The sequence below is a fragment of the Anomaloglossus baeobatrachus genome, chromosome 2 (assembly GCF_048569485.1).
Source record: "Anomaloglossus baeobatrachus isolate aAnoBae1 chromosome 2, aAnoBae1.hap1, whole genome shotgun sequence".
Taxonomy (NCBI): domain Eukaryota; kingdom Metazoa; phylum Chordata; class Amphibia; order Anura; family Aromobatidae; genus Anomaloglossus; species Anomaloglossus baeobatrachus.
In genome coordinates this window covers 689566369-689586278 of record NC_134354.1, presented here as the reverse complement: position 1 = coordinate 689586278, position 19910 = coordinate 689566369, and the positions used below count along the sequence as shown (strand labels likewise).

The following is a 19910-nucleotide window of genomic DNA, read 5'->3' as shown; positions in this document are numbered from 1 at the left end:
TTGTTTCTTCCCATTAAATCTGTTTTAAAGTGCAAATAATCCAAAAGTGACCAGGGAACAAGCTCCCTTTCTTGCTGGAGGGACTGCCCTGCTCACAAAAGCAAAAAGACAGATCATCAATACAAGAAACCAAACACAGAACCAAATGGAATGGGCAGAAACACGTTTAAGTGCAAATCCAGCAATTAAGCACAGAAACCGTAAACTTATCTGAAGTAGATTCAGGCACCAAATAAATGGGAAAATCAGAAGGGAAAACTCCCAGCCATCTTCAGAAGCAGGCAGGAACATTTATCACTAGCGACCGCCAGGCACACAATGCTCTCCTAAATAAACTAGACTGATCTGCAATAGGATTTCTTGGATTCCCAAGTAATTCCATCACCTGTCTGAATCAGATTTCAACTCAGCTTCATTACCATTCCTGGCCACCAGAGGGAGCTCCACACTAGTACCCACTCTGATGACATTCACAACAGGAGCAGTTGGCTTTTGAAATTCTTATTAAAAGCAGTAAAAATGTGCAAATAAGGATCTGAACTATAAATGCAATGGGCCACAATATGATGGCTAGATCTTTTGTCTCAGATAATCTGCAAAACAGGGCTGGTATGCACTGGGCAGTACTTACTAAACGTCACAATGAGAAAGAACAAAAAGCTCACCTAAAGACCTAGGAATATTTAGACCACATTTAAAATGCAAAAAAATCTCTCTCTCTCTCTCTCTCTCTCTCTCTCTCATCACTATGTCAAAACTGAAGGTGGCTCTCAAGGTAAGAAAGGTTGGGAACCACTGCCTGTGGAAGTCCATGAATTTGCCAGCTTATAATGCCCCCAAATATCCCATAGTCTCCCATTATCTCTCCAAGACGACAGTCACTGCTGGTGACCACTCACTGTCCAACCTCCACCTAAGGGTACGCTCACACGAGCGTATGACTCTTGACAAGTGCAATGCAAGAAAATCTCACATTGCACTTGGATTAATGTTATTCAATGAGAGAGAGCAGATGGTCAGCTTTGTTCTCATCCAGATTCTGGATGAGCGAAAAGTTGCAGCATGCTGCAGTTGTCAGCGAGAGACGTGTCACTCGCACCCATACAAGTCTAAAGCTGGTGTCACACACAGCGACAACGACAACGACGTCGCTGCTACGTCACCATTTTCTGTGACGTTGCAGCGACGTCCCGTCGCTGTCGCTGTGTGTGACATCCAGCAACGACCTGGCCCCTGCTGTGAGGTCGCCGGTCGTTGCTGAATGTCCAGCTTCATTTTTTGGTCACTCTCCCGCTGTGACACACACATCGCTGTGTGTGACAGCGAGAGAGCGACGAAATGAAGCGAGCAGGAGCCGGCACTGGCAGCTGCGGTAAGCTGTAACCAGCGTAAACATCGGGTAACCAAGGGAAGACCTTTCCCTGGTTACCCGATGTTTACGCTGGTTACCAGCCTCCGCTCTTGCTGCCAGCGCCGGCTCCTGCACTGTGACATGTGGCTGCAGTATGCATCAGGTAATTAACCCGATGTATACTGTAGCAAAGAGAGCAAGGAGCCAGCGCTAAGCAGTGCGCGCGGCTCCCTGCTCTCTGAACTGTGACATGTAGCTGCAGCACACATCGGGTTAATTAACCCGATGTGTGCTGCAGGAGAGCAAGGAGCCAGCGCTAAGCGCGGCTCCCTGCTCTGAACATGTAGCACAGCGACGTTATGATCGCTGCTTCTGCTGTGTTTGACAGCTAAGCAGCGATCATAACAGCGACTTACAAGGTCGCTGTTACGTCACGGAAAATGGTGACGTAACAGCGACGTCGTTGTCGCTGTCGTTTAGTGTGAACCCAGCTTAAGGGTGCGAGTGAAACATTGCCTGCACCCAGATGACATCCGAGTGCAGTTCGATAATTGCATCATCTTACAATGGAGGAGGTTAATCCCACCCTCTCCTCCGCAGCTGTGATCCGATATCAGTTGCATAACACTCAGCTCAAGCTGGCAGCAGAGCGGGAGCCGAGGGTCACTAGCATATCGCATCTAGTGCACTCGCATTGGATGCCATACGATCGTGTGAATGCAGCCTAATAATAAATGATGGAGAGCATACACAACTTGCACATTTCAATTTATAACCTATTACTTGACACTTATTTAAGAATCTCATCTGTGTCAAGTAATTGGTGTGAGCAATATGAAAAGCACACCTCAAATCAGATACAAAAAGGGGAGAAGTTAACTCAATGCCTTGTGTGTCAGTGCCACACTAAGCATGGAGAACAGAAAGAGGAGTAGGCACGTGTCAGATGTTAAAACCTCAACAGTTGAAAAATATCAACAATATCAAGGTTATAAGTCCATCTTCAGAGATATTGATGTTCCTTTGTCCATGGTATGCAACACATTCAGCAAGTTTACAGTGGAATTTTCTTTACATTGGAGACATATTTCTTTTGCATGGCTAGCTGTGAGTCAGTGGCTTTGTTTGGACTCTGTTTTATGCCAGAAGTGGTTCCATGATTACCACAGACTGTTCATATTTTATATCATAAGATAGCAATACTGTAGACAAAACTATAATACTAAGCTTTATTATTCTGTAAGGTAAACATTCATAAAAACAAGACAAAGCAGAACTTCCTTAGGACTTGAACTAGTCATCTTCATCACTCTCCTCAAAACTGAAAAAAAAAAACAAAAAAAAAAAACCTGTTATTCATAGAAGTCATCTGCAAAATACTGTGCATAACACCCTCCTTGCACCCCACCCCCCCAAACCCCACACCACCCTCCAGTGAGGTGGTCAGTAAAACATTAGTGACCAGTTATAAAATCCAGCTTTAGCATTTGCCTCCGCATTTCAGCTGCTATTTTTTCATTTATTCCCCCCAATGACATCTGCACCACACCTCTGCACCCCTTCCTCATGGCAATTTGTTCTGTGAACACAATTTCTTTCCTCCACTAGTAAGGGTACCGTCACATGTAGCGATGCTGGTAAGCTGTCAGGCAGATCTCACCAGCGACCAACCACCAGCCACTCGTGTAACGATGCTGTGCTTGGTAACCAGGGTAAATATCGGGTAACTAAGCAAAGCGCTTTGCTTGATTACCCGATATTTATCCTGGCTACGTATGCAGGCAACTAGCGCTGGCAGCCTGTAAGCGGTGTATGCTGGTAACAAGGGTATATTTCGGGTAACCAAGCAAAGCGCTTTGCTTAGTTACCCGATATTTACCCTGGTTACCAGCATACGCTGCTTACACAGAGTCGGTGCTCGTTTGTCTCCTGCAGTCAAACACGCCGATGCGTGCTGCCCTGCGGGAGACAAACGACCAAAAAATGAACCAGAACAGTGTGTAATGATCAGCGAATTCACAGCAGGGGCCAGGTTGCTGCGCAGTGTCACACACAGCGAGATCGCTGATGAAGTCACTGGTACATCACAAAACCTGTGACTCAGCAGCGATCTCGCTATGTGAGAAGTACCCCAAGTCGCTGACTGAACAGCCTGCTAATTTGTTATTATATCAAGTTAGTGTAGGATTTTATGCAGATGAAATTAAGAATATATTCTTAAGTGTTTGCTCACATCTGATAATTGCTCTCCAATACAATGTCTGTCACTTCTGGTCCTTACTGTACAGTGACCTTGGTATCCTTTATAGGTCCACAGCAATGACTGGAGAAGGGGGTCCTCTATTTCACAGTAAATCCAAAGATGAGAGCCATGCAGCAGTGACTGAGGACCGCAGTTGCAGCCTCCTCTGCTCCCTGCCTTTACAGTAGGCCAATGACACCAGGGCGCTCACTGACCCGCTCCCCCAGTCCTCAAGCCACAGTGCCAAAAGGCACTGCTGTGGGCTGAGGACCGGCACCTCCTCTAGTGAGAAGAAAGCCAGCCCAGGGCCAGAGCCAGACATTGGGTCAGGTCAGCAGAACAGCAGCAGACGTTACCTGGTAAGATAGGAGTGTACATTGTTGTAACCACGGTTACGAGCCAAAGGAAACAGTATGCCAGTAGCACAGCGGCCATCCCGTTGGCGACAAAAGCTACAATTGCAGATCTCTCTACACGGAGGACAGGTCCAGTTCTAGAGGACAGAAGAATAAGTAAATCACACAAGTACAATGCGAGGATAACCTTGGAAACCACACTTTGCTGTCACCACCTGACTAAACCAGTTTGGTACCCAATTACAGCTCCCGTGACAAGCAACCCACACCTTTCTCTTAATGTTCTGTTGCAATCAGGGCCTTATTCTGATGTCTTGGAGGAGTGTAGGAAGAAAAATATATTATATGTATAATATTAATATATATATACACACACACACACACACACACACACACACACACACAGGAGGGGAGCCAGCACTGCTTGTGAGTGGCATGCAACAATGAGAAGGTAAAAAGTGTAATATTCACAAATTCATTCCTACTGTGACAATTCAATGACATTTTTGGCAAATAATTGATCAATGATTTGAGCCCCCCTGCCCCGTCACAGCAAATCTCTATAAGGGGGGTCCCTACACTATATTTATAATTTATATACATACCATAAGGTCTCGTGTAATGCGCAGGACCATATAAGAACATCACCTACCTGAGAAGTGTCAGAACCGCTCCCATGCTGCAAGGGCTGACAACTGCGAGTAAAAGGGCAGTCCAGGTGCCAGTGTGTGTGGCAGAACCACACTCACCAGCACAATGTCAGAACTGGCCCCCACAGTGCCAGACCAGCAAACATGGATGAAGGGCGGAACAGCCCCAGGCAGGTGGTGCTTAAGTAATAATGCCTATGGAACAGGAGGCGGTGGCTGTGTGTGAACAGGCACCAACATAAATTTTGATGGCAACAGAAGGAATTTGCAAACCACACTGGGCGTGCACGGCAAGGTGGCGGTCAACCACCGACCAGCTAAGTGAAAAAAAATAAATAAATAAAAATATATATATTTTTTAGATGACAGATAAGGGAGCAAGCATTCCCATATGTCAGCCTATGTTCTGGGAGTTTGAGATCCTACAACACTTGTTAAATTAATAACACTGCTGATGAGAGTTTGTAAATAAAAAGGGCCATCTATTCTTGAATATTTAGTAGTCCTACATGCAGTGGAACCTTGGATTAAGAGTAACTTGGTTTGAGAGCGTTTAGAAAGACAAGCAAAGCTTTTGAAAAATTTGGAACTTTGTTTAAAGGGAAACTGTCACCAGAATTTTCGCTATTAAACTAAAAGAATCCCTCTTGCTACTGGCCCCACTTTCAGACCTAAATAACAACTTTATAAAATAATATTACCTTTTGTTATGGTAATTAGGTTTGCTGGCCCCGTGGGTGGGTTGTATTTTGTCCGTTACTCCCCTCCTGCCACTGTTCGCCGTCCCCCAGTGTTCATTTACGTCAGGGGTGGGGAACCTCCGGCCCGCGGGCCGTATGCGGCCCGCGACGACTTTTTCTGCGGCCCCCGGGCTGATTCCTGGGGACCAAAGTGCTGGGGCGGCAGCCGCATCTTACTGGCTGGCCCCAGCGGCGGATCCCTGTGCCCGGCGGTTGCGGCGGCGGCTCCCTGTGCCCGGTTGCAGCTCCCTGTGCCCGGCGGTTGCGGCGGCAGCTCCCTGTGCCCGGCGGTTGCGTCGGCAGCTCCCTGTGCCCGGCGGTTGCGTCGGCAGCTCCCTGTGCCCGGCGGTTGCGTCGGCAGCTCCCTGTGCCCGGCGGTTGCGTCGGCAGCTCCCTGTGCCCGGCGGTTGCGGCGGCGGCTCCCTGTGCCCGGTGGCTCCGTGCCCGGCGGCTCCCTGTGCCCAGCGGCGAAGGCGGCTGCTCCTCTCTGTGCCCGGCGGCAGCGGCTGCTCCTCTCTGTGCCCGGCGGCAGAGCCCTCCGTGCCCGCAACCACCTCCAGCGCTCTGTGATCCCAGCCTCCCCCAGTTCTCTAACTACCTCCAAGCTCATCCGAGTCTGCCTGTGCCCCCAGCGCTCTGTACCTCCAGTGCTCTGTGCCCCTCTTTCTCCCCAGTGTTCTGTGCCTCCCCCAGTGATCTGTGCCCCCCCAGTCTCCCCAGTGATCTGTCCCCCCCAGTGTTCTGTGCCTCCCTCCTGTCTCCCCAGTGATCTGTACCCCCCAGTCTCCCCAGTGTTCTGTGCCTCCCTCCAGTCTCCCCAGTGCTCTGTGCCCCCCAGTCTCCCCAGTGATCTGTGCCCCCCCCAGTTTTCTGTGCCCCCCAGTCTCCCCAGTGATCTGTGCCCCCCCACTGTTCTGTACCTCCCCAGTCTCCCCAGTGATCTGTGCCCCCCAGTCTCTCAGTGATCTGTGCCCCCCAGTCTCCCCAGTGATCTGTGCCCCCCAGTCTCCCCAGTGATCTGTGTCCCCCCAGTGTTCTGTGCCCCCCCAGTCTCCCCAGTGATCTGTGCCCCCCAATGTGTTCTGTGCCTCCCCCCAGTCTCCCCAGTGATCTGTGCCCCCCCAGTGTTCTGTGGCCCTCCCAGTCTCCCTAGTGATCTATGCACCCCTAGTGATCTGTGCCCCCGTCTCCCCAGTGATCTGTGCCCCCCTAGTCTCTCCAGTGATCTGTGCCCCCCCCCAGTCTCCCCAGTAATCTCTGTACCCCGAGCCTCTCCCAGTTCTGTCTGTGCCTTCAGCCTCTCCCATTCTTCTCTGTGCCATCTGTGTCCCCAGCGTCCCCCTGATTTGTCTGTGCCTCCAGCCTTTCCCATCATTCTCTGTTCCCCCAGGCCTCTCTGTGTCCCTCCGGCATCCCCCAGGGCTTTTTGCCCCCAGCTATTTATATAACCCCAGCAATGTTTGTGCCCCCCAGCTATGTCTGTGTAACCCAGTGATGTGTATATACCCCCAGTGAAGTATGTGCCGCCCAGTGATGTATGTACCCCCAGTGACGTCTATGCCCTGCTGCTTCCCTAGTGATGTATATTCCTCCCAGCCCTCCCCAGCAATGTTTATGCCCCCCCAGCTATGTTTGTGCTCCCCATCAATGATGTATGTATCCCCCAGTGATGTGTGTACCCCCCAATGATGTCTATGCCCCCAGCCTCCCCAGTGATCTATATTCCTCCCAACCCTCCCCTGTGATGTATATACAGCAGTCCCAGCCAACTCAAACCTGGAAAAGCAGTTGTGAAAAGCAAAAAGATCAATATCGCCTAATATTACAGCTGCACCAAAGAGTAGAAGCTCCAGCCGCCACAGTGAGTTAATTGTTTGACCAAATATATTAGGGTAATTTTCAAGTTGATAATTTTGTGCGGCCCCCGAAGGTTGGTAAAAATTTCCAAAATGGCCCCCGGCAGAAAAAAGGTTCCCCACCCCTGATTTACGTAGATGAGGCAGCCACCGTCATGTTCCGCAGTGCTCCTGAAGACTCGCGCATGCGCAGTGGCACTATCGCGGGACTGAGCACTGTTTTCAAATCGCGAGCACCGGTGATGTTATTGCGCAGGTGAAGGATTATGGGCGGGTACTTGGATGACGCTGATGACGACATTCACAGCGCCGCCCATAATCTTGCACCTGCGCCACACTTCTGGAGCACTGCGGAAGATAAGGACGGCGGCATCATCTATGTAAATGAACACTGGGGGGGGGGGAAACGGCGAACAGCGGCAGGAGGGGGGATAACAGACGAAATACAGCCTGCCCACAGGGCCAGCAAACCTCATTACCATAGCAAAAAGGTAAATATTTTAGAAAGTTGTTATTTAGGTCTAAAAAGGGGGGCCAGTAGCAAGATGAACCTTTACAGAACGCAGCCCAGGAGCTGCAGAAGGGGATTCTTTTAGTTTAATAGCGAAAATTCTGGTGACAGGTTCCCTTAAGAGTAATGATTTTCAAAAAGAGCAAATACTCACCGTGCACGCTTCCAGTTCTGTCCTTTCACCATGCGTCGACCCGCTCTAGAGGTAACTTTTACATATGTACTGTATACAGTATACCATTGTACAGTTCAGTATATACTATACAGCATGTCTATCAATTTGCATCTGTGGATAAATTACTGTACTTTCTAATAACCAGTACAGCACATTGCTTATACTGTAATTAATTGCCTGTGCAGTATTCCTACCCCACATCTGGCTTAGTTCTGCCCTTATTTTGGACAGAATAGATTTGGGGTGTTTGTGTATTGTACTAGAATAAAAAGGTTGTCATATTCATACATCATTTTTTGTATATAGTACCTCCCGCACACCAACAATTCCATTGTAAGCCAACGTGCTGTTTAATTTGTTATATTTTATTTTACTGTACAGTGTTTTGTATTACTATTGTTTGATATGCATACAGTACTTTTTGTATTCCTGTAATAACTTTGTATACATACAGTAAATACTTTTGGGTTGTGGAACGAATTAACTGCAATTCAATTATTTCCTATGGGAAAATTTGCTTTGATACAAGAGCGCAATCCCGGAACAAATTATGCTCGTAATCCAAGGTTCCACTGTATGGGTAATGTGTCGTCGCACAAGGTGTAACATAACTAGAGAATCAGAAGACAGACCGCACATCAGACTGTATGAAGCCCACTGCCACGTCACGGGGAACCTCTGAGTGGGTCCGTAAGGCTACTTTCACACATCCGGTTTGAGCTGTGCGGCTCAATTCGGCTGTGCAAGCTATGCAACGGATGCGGCGAAAACACTGCATCCTTTGCATAAGTTTTTACATGCGGCCCGTCCGTTTTTTTCCGGTTGCGGCATGCTACTGAGCATGCGCAGTGGAAGAAACCACATGCGGCGGCCGGATGCATTTTTTTTTCCGCATCGCGCCGCATCCGGCGTCCAAAGGCATGCATTGAAAAATGCGCCGCAGCGGCCGGATGCGGCGCGATGCGGTATTTTTGCCGGAGCAAAAACCGTTGCAGGCAACGTTTCATCCGGCCGCGGCATCGGCTAAATCTGCCGCATGCGGCAAAAACCGGACCGACCGCAAGCCCATGCGGCACAATACGGCACTAATGTAAGTCTATGCAAAAAAAAAAAAAAAAAACGCAACCAGCGGCAAAAAAAAAAAAAAAAAAAAAAAAAAAAAAAAAAAAAAAGTTGCGGTTTTTCTGCAGAGCACCGTATTGTGCCGCAGAGCAAATACCGGGTGTGAAAGTAGCCTAACTTATCTGAAGCCTTAACCCTTTCATGCCAGACCCTCTTTTTGCCTTCGTAACTGGGCCAATTTTCTCATTTCTGACCAGTGTCACTTTGACAGGTTATAACTAACGCTTCAACGGATCCTGGGGATTCAGAGACTGTTTTTTTCGTAACATGTTGTACTTCAGGATAGAGGTGAAAGACTATCTTTTGCGGATTTTTGTGACTATCGGAAATTTGGCGAAAGTTTTGAAACTTAACTTCCTGGGCATAAAAATTATGTTACATAAAATTAAATAACATTTCCCAGATGTCTACGTTACATCAGCACAATTTTTGAAACAACTCCTTTTTGTTAGGAAGTTAGAAGGGTTCAAAGTTCAGCAATTTCTCCTTTTTACAACAAACTTTTCAAAATTTTTTTTTTTTTTGGAGCACACCACATTTGAAGTGACTTTGAGAGGCCTCGGTAACACTAAATAACCAAACGTGACACCATTCTAAAAACTGCACCCCTCACATTGGTCAAAACCACATCCAAGAAGTTTAAGGGTATGTGCGCACGTTGCTTTTTACCTGCTTTTTTGCTGCTTTTTCTTCTGCGCTGTTTAATGCCAAAATGGATGTGTTCTTCTATTCAAGCAAAGTCTATGGGAATTTGGGTTTCTTGTTCACACTATGTTGTTCAAAATGCTGCCTTTTTGTGGCAGAACTTTGGTCAAAAACTCAGCTTTGCAGTGCAAAACCCAAATGGCAAAAACAATTGACATGTTGCTTCTTTGAAAAGCTGAGTTTTTGACCAAAGTTCTGCCACAAAAAGGCAGCATTTTGAACAACATAGTGTGAACAAGAAACCCAAATTCCCATAGACTTTGCTTGAATAGAAGAACACATCCATTTTGGCATTAAACAGCGCGGAAGAAAAAGCAGCAAAAAAGCAGGTAAAAAGCAGGTAAAAAGCAACGTGCGCACATACCCTTACCCTTTAGGTTCTTTAAAGGAAGAAGAGCAAATGTGAGGGGGGGGGGGGGGGGGGGGGGGACAAAAAACAAAGCACAGACCATAAAATTGGTGCAATTTCTTCAGAGTACGCTGATGCCTCATATGTGGTGGTATTCTACTGTTTGGGTGCACAAAAGGGCTCAGAAGGTAAGGAGTACCATTTGAATTTTACAGCGCACAATTGTCTGTAAGATTCCAAACGCGACATGGCGTTCACAGAGCCATCCACGTGAGGTCTTGTTTTTTGCAAAACAAGTTGACGAGCACATAACCTTTTTGGATCTTTTTTTATTCTCATTTTTGGGAGGAAGGATAACATGAAACAGCAATTCAGGGATTGGGTTTTGCCATTTTTCTTTTTTTTTTTTAATGCTGTTCACTGTTTGGTAAAAGTATACTGGTTTATTCTTCGGGTCAGTACGATTACAGCAATACATTTATATCTTATGTTTTGACGCTTTTACACAATTTTTTTAGAAAACAACATTTTTTTGCATTGTGGTATTCTCAGAGCTATTACTTATTTTTCCTCTGATGGAGCTGTGTGCTTGTTTGCGGGACAATGTAGTTTTAGTAATACCATGTGTTTGTTTATGTTCCACTTTTTTCTGCAGTATGATAAAAAAAAAACAAAAAAAAAAACAATTTATGCATTTTTAAAACTGTTCCCTGAAGGGGTTAAATAGCGTGACAGTTTTATAGATCAGGTCGGGCCAAATGCAGCAATACCAAATGCATGCACTTTTTTTGTTTTTTTGTTTTTTTTATATAAATGTATTTTTGGTTTTTTTTTTTACTTTTGTTAACTTTTTATCTGGTCCCTATATGGGACTAACTTTTCCTAGTCTGTTCGCTGGTATAATGCATTCCCATGCAGTAGGAGCATAGCAATGCAATATACTGTCAGTGTCGGGCTGCAGATCACCTATCAGACCCTGCTGCAGGCGGAGTCTGACAGGCCACCATACATGGTAGACCAGGAGGTCATCATGTGACCTCCTGTTGCCATGACAACACGGGAGAGGTAAAAGCAGCTCGCTGTACCTCTGAAACTTATGTGCTGTGATAACTATTGATCACAGCACATAGACGATCGCAAAAGGGTCATCACCAGGACCCGATCCAATGAGGTCCTGGTGATGTGATCGGGCAGAACTGCCGTTCTGCACCAGAAACCCAGCGATGGCAGCATGGGGGGGGGGGGGGGGGGGGGGAGATCGCGACCCCCTCCTGACCGCCGACCATTGATAATGTCAGATCTGCACAAAGCCCAGCAGAAGCAGACGTTTATATACAGTTGGCAGTCCTAAAGCGGGGGAAAAAAAAAAATATATATATATATATATATATATATATATATATATATATATATATATATATAATATATATATATATATATATAATATAATATAATATATATATATAATATAATATATATATATAATATAATATATATATATAATATAATATATATATATAATATAATATATTATATATATATATAATATATATAATATATATATATATATAATATATATATATATATATATATATATATATATATATATATATATATATATATATATAATATATATATAATATATAATATATAATATATAATATATAATATATAATATATAATATATAATATATAATATATAATATATAATATATAATATATAATATATATATATATATATATATATATATATATATATATATATATATATATATATATATATATATATATATATATATATATATATATATATATATATATATATATATATATATATATATATATATATATATATATATATATATATATATATATATATATATATATATATATATATATGCGCAGCGTGCGTGCCAACCACCGCCTCAGCGACAATGCACCAGCAGGGCAGGTGCATCGGTGGTTGGCATGCAGCACTGCACCTTTAAGGCTTCAGATAAGTTAGGGACCCCACTCAGAGGTTCCCCGTAACGTGGCAGTGGGCTTCATACAATCTGATCAAAATGTTAAACCAAGAACCTCACTTTCAGATATATAACATTTTTGCCTAGCGGTATTAGACTCAACTGATTTTATCTTTTTAATGTGCGGTTCGATGTCCGATTCTCAAATTACGTTACACCTTGTGCGATTTACACATTACCCATACAGTGGAACCTTGGATTACGAGCATAATATGCTTCGGGAGTGTGCTTTTAAACCAAGTTAGTCTTATATCAAAGCAAATTTTCCCATAGGAAATAATTGAAACGCAGACAAATTTGTTCCACAACCCAAAAATATTTACTGTATTTATACAAAATGTACCATATGCATATCAAATTACTACAGTAATTACACTAGTTTTCCCCACAAACAAAAGTTAAATTTAATAGATCTTGGAAGGGGGCGGGGGACAAAAAAAAAAAAAACAAAAAAACCACACACACACAACAAACACACTACACCACAAAAACCCACAGAACAAACGTAACCAAAACCCACACAGGGAGAAAGGTTTACCTCACAAAAAGACCTATGGTCTGTACGGTCAGGTACAGCAAATTATTCCAATATCTAGTGATTAAAAATAAACTTTTCAAATGAGAGAAACCCGAAGGGTCACTACATGTACGCTTACAATGTTCACTTAATGTTTTTTTTTTTTGGAGAGTGTGGGGAGAAAAACATGTTGCATGTCACTTTGAAACCTCCCCCTCCCTTCCCTTACGGGATCTAGAAGAGCCTCGCGCACATCCTCTCCATATCTGTTCCGGAGACAAGGTCCACAGAACTGTCCTTGGATCCCATGACACTCTGTATTGCGGCAGTTTGTCTTTGTGTCTATGGTTTTCTGTCTGCACTGATGACACGTGGACCCCTATAAGAGGTCAAAAAGTCATACATTCAGAACAAAAAGTTGACTTAAAAAGAGTAACAGGTCTACACGTCATCCTCAAGCTGCATTTATAACAGTGCTGGGTACTAGAAATGATCAATCTTTTAGGCTTACCAGGTTTGGTATATTTACCTACATTAAAATACTATGAAGGGCAGGATTTAAAATTCTTCCAAGAATGTAAAGGTGTGTAGACAAGTCAGAATGGGATACTGGAAAATTTACCTCTAAAAAGGTCCAAATTGCATATGTGCAAGCAATATATTCAAAAGAGATATCTATCCCCCTTCATTCGAGATTGTGGGATCTTTAATTCTGTAGTTGACTGCTCATAGACTGCCAGTAACTTGGTCAGAGGCAGATGATTGCCTAGTCTGGCAAGCTTTAGTGCCCCTTTAGCCCATGTTCACAAACGACAATTTTTTGGTGCTTTTTTTTCTGCAGCAAAACCTTCTTGTGGCAGGAAGTCTCCTAGTGATTTTCTGCGTTTTGGTGCAGTTGCAGCTTTTTATGCAGTTCCTCAATGACTTAGGATTAAAAAACCATAGCACGCAAATTTTAAAAAAAAAAAAAAAAAAAAAAAAAACCCATACAAAAGTTTGAGTTTGACAAAACAGTCGGGGGGGGGGGGGGGGGGGGTTCATGTTTTGCTCGGTCTCCCGCTGTGCAGCACACATCGGCGTGTTTGACGGCGGGGAAACCAGTGAGCACCGACTTTGTAAGCAGTGTACGCTGGTAACCAGGGTAAATATCGGGTAACTAAGCAAAGTTCTTTGCTTGGTTACCCGATATTTACCTTGGTTACCAGCGTACAAAGCTTAGCGCTGGCTCTCTGCACACGCAGCCAGGGTACACATCGGGTTACTAAGCAAAGCGCTTTGCTTAGTTACCCGATATTTACCCTGGCTACGTGTGCCGAGAGCCAGCGCTAAGCGGTGTACGCTGGTAACCAAGGTAAATATCAGGTAACCAAGCAAAGAGCTTTGCTTAGTTACCCGATATTTACCCCGTTTACCAAGCGCTGGCATCGTTACAGGAGTCGCTGGTCAGATCTGCCTGATTGACAGCTCAACAGCGACCATGTAGCGACGCACCAGCGATCCTGACCAGGTCGTATCGTGGTCAGAATTGCTGGTACGTCGTTTAGTGAGACGGTACCCTTACTCCGATTCTTTAAAGGCAAACATGCTTTTGCTTGAAACATCAGATTACGAAGATTGGGCTAGTGGTGCAACAATGCTGTGGGTCTTAAGTGTCAATCAGGAGGCAAGCAGGAAGCCAGGAGGCATGTGCTCATGAAGAAAGAACTAAGCCCCATACAAGTAAGATCAAAGGTAACTTTGTAGCAACTGAACACTCATTTACATAAAAGTATTGACCAGAGGAGGAGTCTATGGTTTAAAGATTTACAGATAGCTAAAAACCACAAAAAAAATAAAAAACCAAAAAACGCACAAAACTTGAAGAAAAACCTTCAGCATCTAACGAGTGCTTCTCACCGTCACAGTGTTGTAAATCTTCTCCTTCACATTATCAGCAATATTATTCAATTCATCTTCTGTGATCTCCTCCACTGGTCGCACAACATGGGGAATGACAATGCTGGATCGAGTAGCTCGCCGTCTTGTGATTTCTTTTCTCTTCAAAAAGAGAGAAACAAAGTTGAACACAATTAAGGAGTTTCACAATTAGTTTGAAGGGATGTGGGTGTTTAACCCAAAAAAACAAACAAAAAAAAAAAACAATTATGCACCACACTATAGTGTACACACACACACACTATAGATTTTTCTTACAATTTGTGGTATATTAAAAAGGTGGCAACTGATCCACAAGATAAGCCTTCAAGCATATGGATTGTAGTCTCCGGGGAAAATTTTTCTCCTTGAAGAGACTGACAAACCAATCTGGCTGTCGGTGGTGAGGAGTCTTAGGCTATGTGTCCACAGGACAACGTTCCCACGGATTTTGCCGCAGGTTTACCGCAGCTGCTCCCCGGAATCCGCAGCTATCCATTGCTGTGGAATTCGAGCATTTTTGTTGTGGTAAACCTGCGGTACAAGTGCGGAAATACCTGCGGAAGTCCCGCCCTCTATGTCCATAGTGGAAAGGTTGGACATTCACAGATATTTCCGCATAAATAATTGCCATGCAGTTATGTGCGGCTGCGGGAAATCCGCAGCATCTTCCGCAGCCGCACATACCGCAGCATTGATACAGCATTCCCCAAACCCAATAGGATAACATGGGGAGTGTCTGTACTTGCGTAAACCTGCGGATTTATCTGGAAAATCCAGATAAATCCACGGGTTTTCTGCAGCAAAATCCACGGGTACGTTGTCCTGTGGACACACAGCCGTATAAGTGCAATGCTCCTCTGGGTTATATTCAAATTGTCTCTTCAGGGAGAAAGGAGACAAACTCTAGCACCACCTATTGGAAGTAGCAATCCTAAGTCAAAAATGACTCTCCAGCGAGCCTTTTCATATGACCTATGAGTTATGCCAGATCAGAACCTCAATTTCCAGGCACGGCGTTTTGGGATGATTGTCCCTCATCAGTGCAAAGTATGAGGTCTGATCTAGCAGGAAAGGGGGGGGGGGTGGATAGGCATTTGAAGATCACCACAATGCTGCAGGAAAGAAGATGCTTCATGGTTGATGGAAGTAGTGTTATCATGCGCTTCTAGTTCAAATAGACGTTTTTTCAAATACAAAACTACAGATCTCTGTTTGAGCCGTTCCATTATCCATCGTGTGCAAAGGGGAATCTTCTACCTGCTTGTATATTAGCCCCACGCTTCTACAATATCTCCCTATGGGCGATCGACCCCCCCCCACCCTCCTTTAGTTAAGGTGATTAGCAATGACATTTCCATGCCCCAAGTTAGTTTCTTACTTTTTCCAGTAAATCACCCTCAAGACTCTGCTGCTTTCCCTCTTTTTCTGGAGTCTGAGCCAGCACCATTCCCATAGAGCGGGTCACCCGTCGAGCGGCTCTTTCTGGATTCCTTCTAGGTTCGATTTTCGGTAGAGAGTCACAAGAACGCCTTTTGTACTTCTAAATGAAGAACATATGTTACCATACAACAGAGCCAGTACACAAGATGGTTGAGAACTACTGAAAATTAATATTTTTACACCAGGGAGTTGAGGCGTGCATTGGGCAAGAACTTAAAGAGGGTTACTCCCAATGTGATCTTATTTTGAACATATTAACGTTAACCAATAATATAAGTCTGCCCCATTTTAAATAGATCACCTCCCCTCTGTATACCCTTAAGCTATGTGCTCATGGGACAACGTACCCGCAGATTTTGCCGCAGGTTTCACACAGCTGCTCCCCCGAATCCGCAGCTATGCATTGCTGCGGGATTCAAGCAAAATTGTTGCGGAAACCTGCGGAACAAGTGCGGAAATACCTGCGGATGTCCCGCCCTCCATCTCCATAGTGGAAAGGCTGGACGTCCGCAGATATTTCTGCATGAATAATTGACATGCAGTTACGTGAGGCTGCGGGAAATCCGCAGCTGCACATACTGCGGCATTGATACAGCACTCCCCAAATACGATAGGATAACATGGGGAGTTTCTGTACTTGCGTACACCTGCGGAATGATCTGGAAAAACCAGATAATCCGCGGGTTTTCTGTGGCAAAATCCACGTGTAAGTTGTCCCGTGGGCACAGCCTTATAGTTGCCATTGGATCAGTCCTGCTCCAATTCCATCAATTCTGGTCAAGCATATGCAGTGGAATATGAACTGGCTTTCAGCATTATTCCATCATATCTGCAAAGAAAATATAAAAAATATAATATAATATATACACACACACACTATTCTGTGCATCTCATGATCATGTATACAACTTTGCTGGAAGGATCTTTTCTGCCATCAACATTAATATAACTGCATGGGCGTGTTCCCCTCCCCCCCACAATATTGACCTTTTAGCTACTTTAAAGCAGAGTGCAACTGTCCTGCACTTCACTTGCAGAGCTGAGCAGTGTTTGATACTTGCTGCAGACAGATTAATGATTCAGAGTATTATCTACAGCAGGCAAACAGTTTGGCCTAATGTCAAGCTCCATAATGGGGTGGAGGACAGTTGTGCTATGCTGAAAACCAGCTAACAAGTCTATGATGCAAGTGTGACGCCCTGGAGAATCCAGGTAGTCACAATTAGGCCCCTGCATAACATCACTCCCACATTTAGGAACACCAGCCAACCATTTAAACCCTAGTCACCCCCTTAGGGACAGAGACACCAGTGGGTGTGGCCAGGTGGTTGGTGCACACCCACCCAGGGGTTTAGACAGCCCAGGGCGGGAAAAGTAACAGTTGAGCTGCGCAGTTTCAGAGTTCAAGGAGAGTGGAGGTCAGGCCTGTGTGTCAGGCCTGAAGTAAACTGACAGGTACCAGAGTTGGAGCCCTGGTGCTTTGGCTAGGAGGCAGACGGTGGTCTCCGTCAGCAGGAGACGGGAAGACGGCTCGGTGGAACAGAGACGTGCCGGGCCAGGGTTGTAGCCCACCGGTACCGAGACGGGGAACCGACCCGGAAACAGTAGCACAAAAAGGTGGTGGTGGTGGGGGGGGGGGGTGTACTCGGACCCTGAAGCCAGAACCGACTGGAGCTGGTTAATTAACAGATTGAGGACAGGACTAGAGGTTCTGTCCCACCCAAAGTCCCTCAGAAGACAACAGCCCACCAATAGGGGATAAGCGGTCACCGCCAAGGCCCATAGATCCCACGGGCCAGCGTCGGCGGGCACAGCTCCTTAGGCCACATCCAGCCGGGAGCGGACTCCTACGTTACACACGGGGAAGTCATATACACAGAAAACCGTGCAGGAGAAGGATATAGACCACCAGCCGGGTGTGGGACCCGAGTACATCCGGCTGCGGCATCTGCCACCACCACCACCTTGGTTTACCAGAGACTCGTGTGTTATTTACCAAAAGTGAGTACACAGACATCCCCCTGCGGCCGTCACTCTCCCTGCATCCAAGCAATCGGGTCCTGGGGCCACCATCCCTGCCCACGGATGGGTTAACAGCACAACATCTCCCCCGGGTGTCCCGCAACAGCAGCGGTGGTGTCCCACTTCACCACACACCGTGGGTGGCGTCACAAACTTATAAACGTACATATAAGTCCCCAAGCCACAACCCCTTTTAGTTGAAGTAACCGCAAGACCTCGGGTCCGGAGACCCTCGAGCCACCCACAGAAGGCCCGGATCCGAGCAGCTGCTAGTACACCTCAATTTCTGGAGTCACGAGCAGGATACTTACCCATCCACTTACCTTGTGGAAGTGCGCCTTGCATTGGGACAGTCAGCGATGATCCGTTACAAAATTTTCAGAAGTCGCCATCTTGGCTCGAAAAATGCCAGCCCAGCGTCTTCTTCCCTGCGAAAAGAGCGCGAAATACGAAGCCTCGCCCCCTGGGAACACGGCCAAAAAGAGAGTCCGGAAGTCGCAAAACAAAAACAGGCAAAAAGAAGAAGTGCCAGCAGAAAACCAAGGAGGGGGCGGCTAAAGATTCTGGAGCATGTGACCGAACTGATAAAGGGCAGGGACTCCAGGAACCTGCCACCCTTAATGTTCCTGGACGCCAGCCGAGCAACATGGCCGACCCGACTGGCAAGCCTGGAGTGAAGGAGCCTGTGCCCGGGACCGCGGCATGGGTAGAAGCCCAGACCACACGGATGTGTCGCTGGATCCAGGCGCGCTTTATGCTGGAGCGGTGGGTGGCCGAGACGGAGGAGCTTGTTGCGGCCGTGCGGGCACGCGAAGTGGAGGCAACCTTAGAGGAGCGGGTGAGTGACCCATGCCCCTATGTCCCCGAGGGACCGGCCAATCAGGCTGAGGGACCCGGTCTACCCCTGCCCTCTATATTACCTCCCTCACCGTCCATACTGGTTGCTGCGCCCCCCCCCCCCCATCCCGCTTTGTCTGCTGCCACCAACACCGGCAGTGGAGTCCATCCCACCGGCCCGCAAGGACCAGCTCGAGGAAGCCGCCAACAGCCAGCTCGTCACTGCCCCGGCACCGACCCCTGCTCCACGTACCATCAGCATCCGGAAGGTGACCCGTCTTGCTCTGGACCCGCCACCGCTCCTGGCAGTCCGCCCGGCCAAGGCAGAGGCAGTCCCCGACCAGAAGCCGGCGCAACAAGGAACGCTGGCCGCTCCCAGACTCCCGACCTCGGCTTTGGTACAGCGGGGCCCTCCACTGCCAAAAGGTGCCGATCGTAGTCGGCACGGAGATGCTCCGACTGGGCTCGGCCCCTGCGCAGGTCACTATGGAGCAGGCCGCAGACGCTTCGTATTGGGAGCCGCATCAGCGCCAGCTGGGCCGAGAAATCGCGGCCCGTGAAAAAAGAAACACGGAAGTCCTATCCAGAACCATACAGGAAAAAAGGACAAATCTGAGGAATGCCACCTACTGGGTGAGGGGCCCGACACATGAAGGCCAAGTCTGGCACTTTGACCCCCGAAGAGGATGGGGTTTCATCTTCGAGCCGGGCATGGAGGCCGAGATTTTTGTGTCCAGGAGGGACGTGTACCCGCATTTACCCATTGGCCATCCCGACTGGGATCTGGAGCCGGAGAGCTGGTGACGTACACCCGGCACTGCGGAGAGAGGCAGTGGTTTGCCCTTGATGTCAGACGGCAGGTGGGAATGGGAGCCCAGCTGCATGTCCACCTCTCTCCGCCCCGAATGTGATGATTAAGAATGTTAAGTAGCAGCGGTTCTCAGCTACCTTTCTGCCAGTCCCAGTTGGGACCTTGTTGATGTTCCAGTTTTAAAAGTTACAAAGACAATGGCTGAGAACTTGCAGGCCAACCCATAAACTAATGGGCCTTGTAAATAGCCCCTGGACCCCCTTCACTTTAGCAGTCTCTGGAGAG

General features: G+C 46.5%; 1 protein-coding gene across 3 annotated transcripts in view; it reads right to left on the bottom strand.

Moving 5' to 3' along the window:
* Positions 1–2584: 2584 nt before the first annotated feature.
* LOC142292100 (cell division cycle-associated protein 7-like) overlaps positions 2585–19910 on the bottom strand; it is a 179172-nt gene continuing 161846 nt past the window's right edge. For 2 of the 3 annotated variants that reach the window (XM_075337212.1, XM_075337211.1), the window contains exons 6-10: positions 15894–16055; positions 14495–14635; positions 12828–12977; positions 3950–4086; positions 2585–2672 (exon numbers count right to left, since the gene is read on the bottom strand). In XM_075337212.1, the coding sequence (XP_075193327.1) occupies positions 2645–2672; positions 3950–4086; positions 12828–12977; positions 14495–14635; positions 15894–16055 (618 nt within the window). In that variant the 3' untranslated portion in view covers positions 2585–2644. The remainder of the gene's footprint in view (positions 2673–3949; positions 4087–12827; positions 12978–14494; positions 14636–15893; positions 16056–19910) is intronic. The other variant, XM_075337213.1, reaches the window with a different exon arrangement.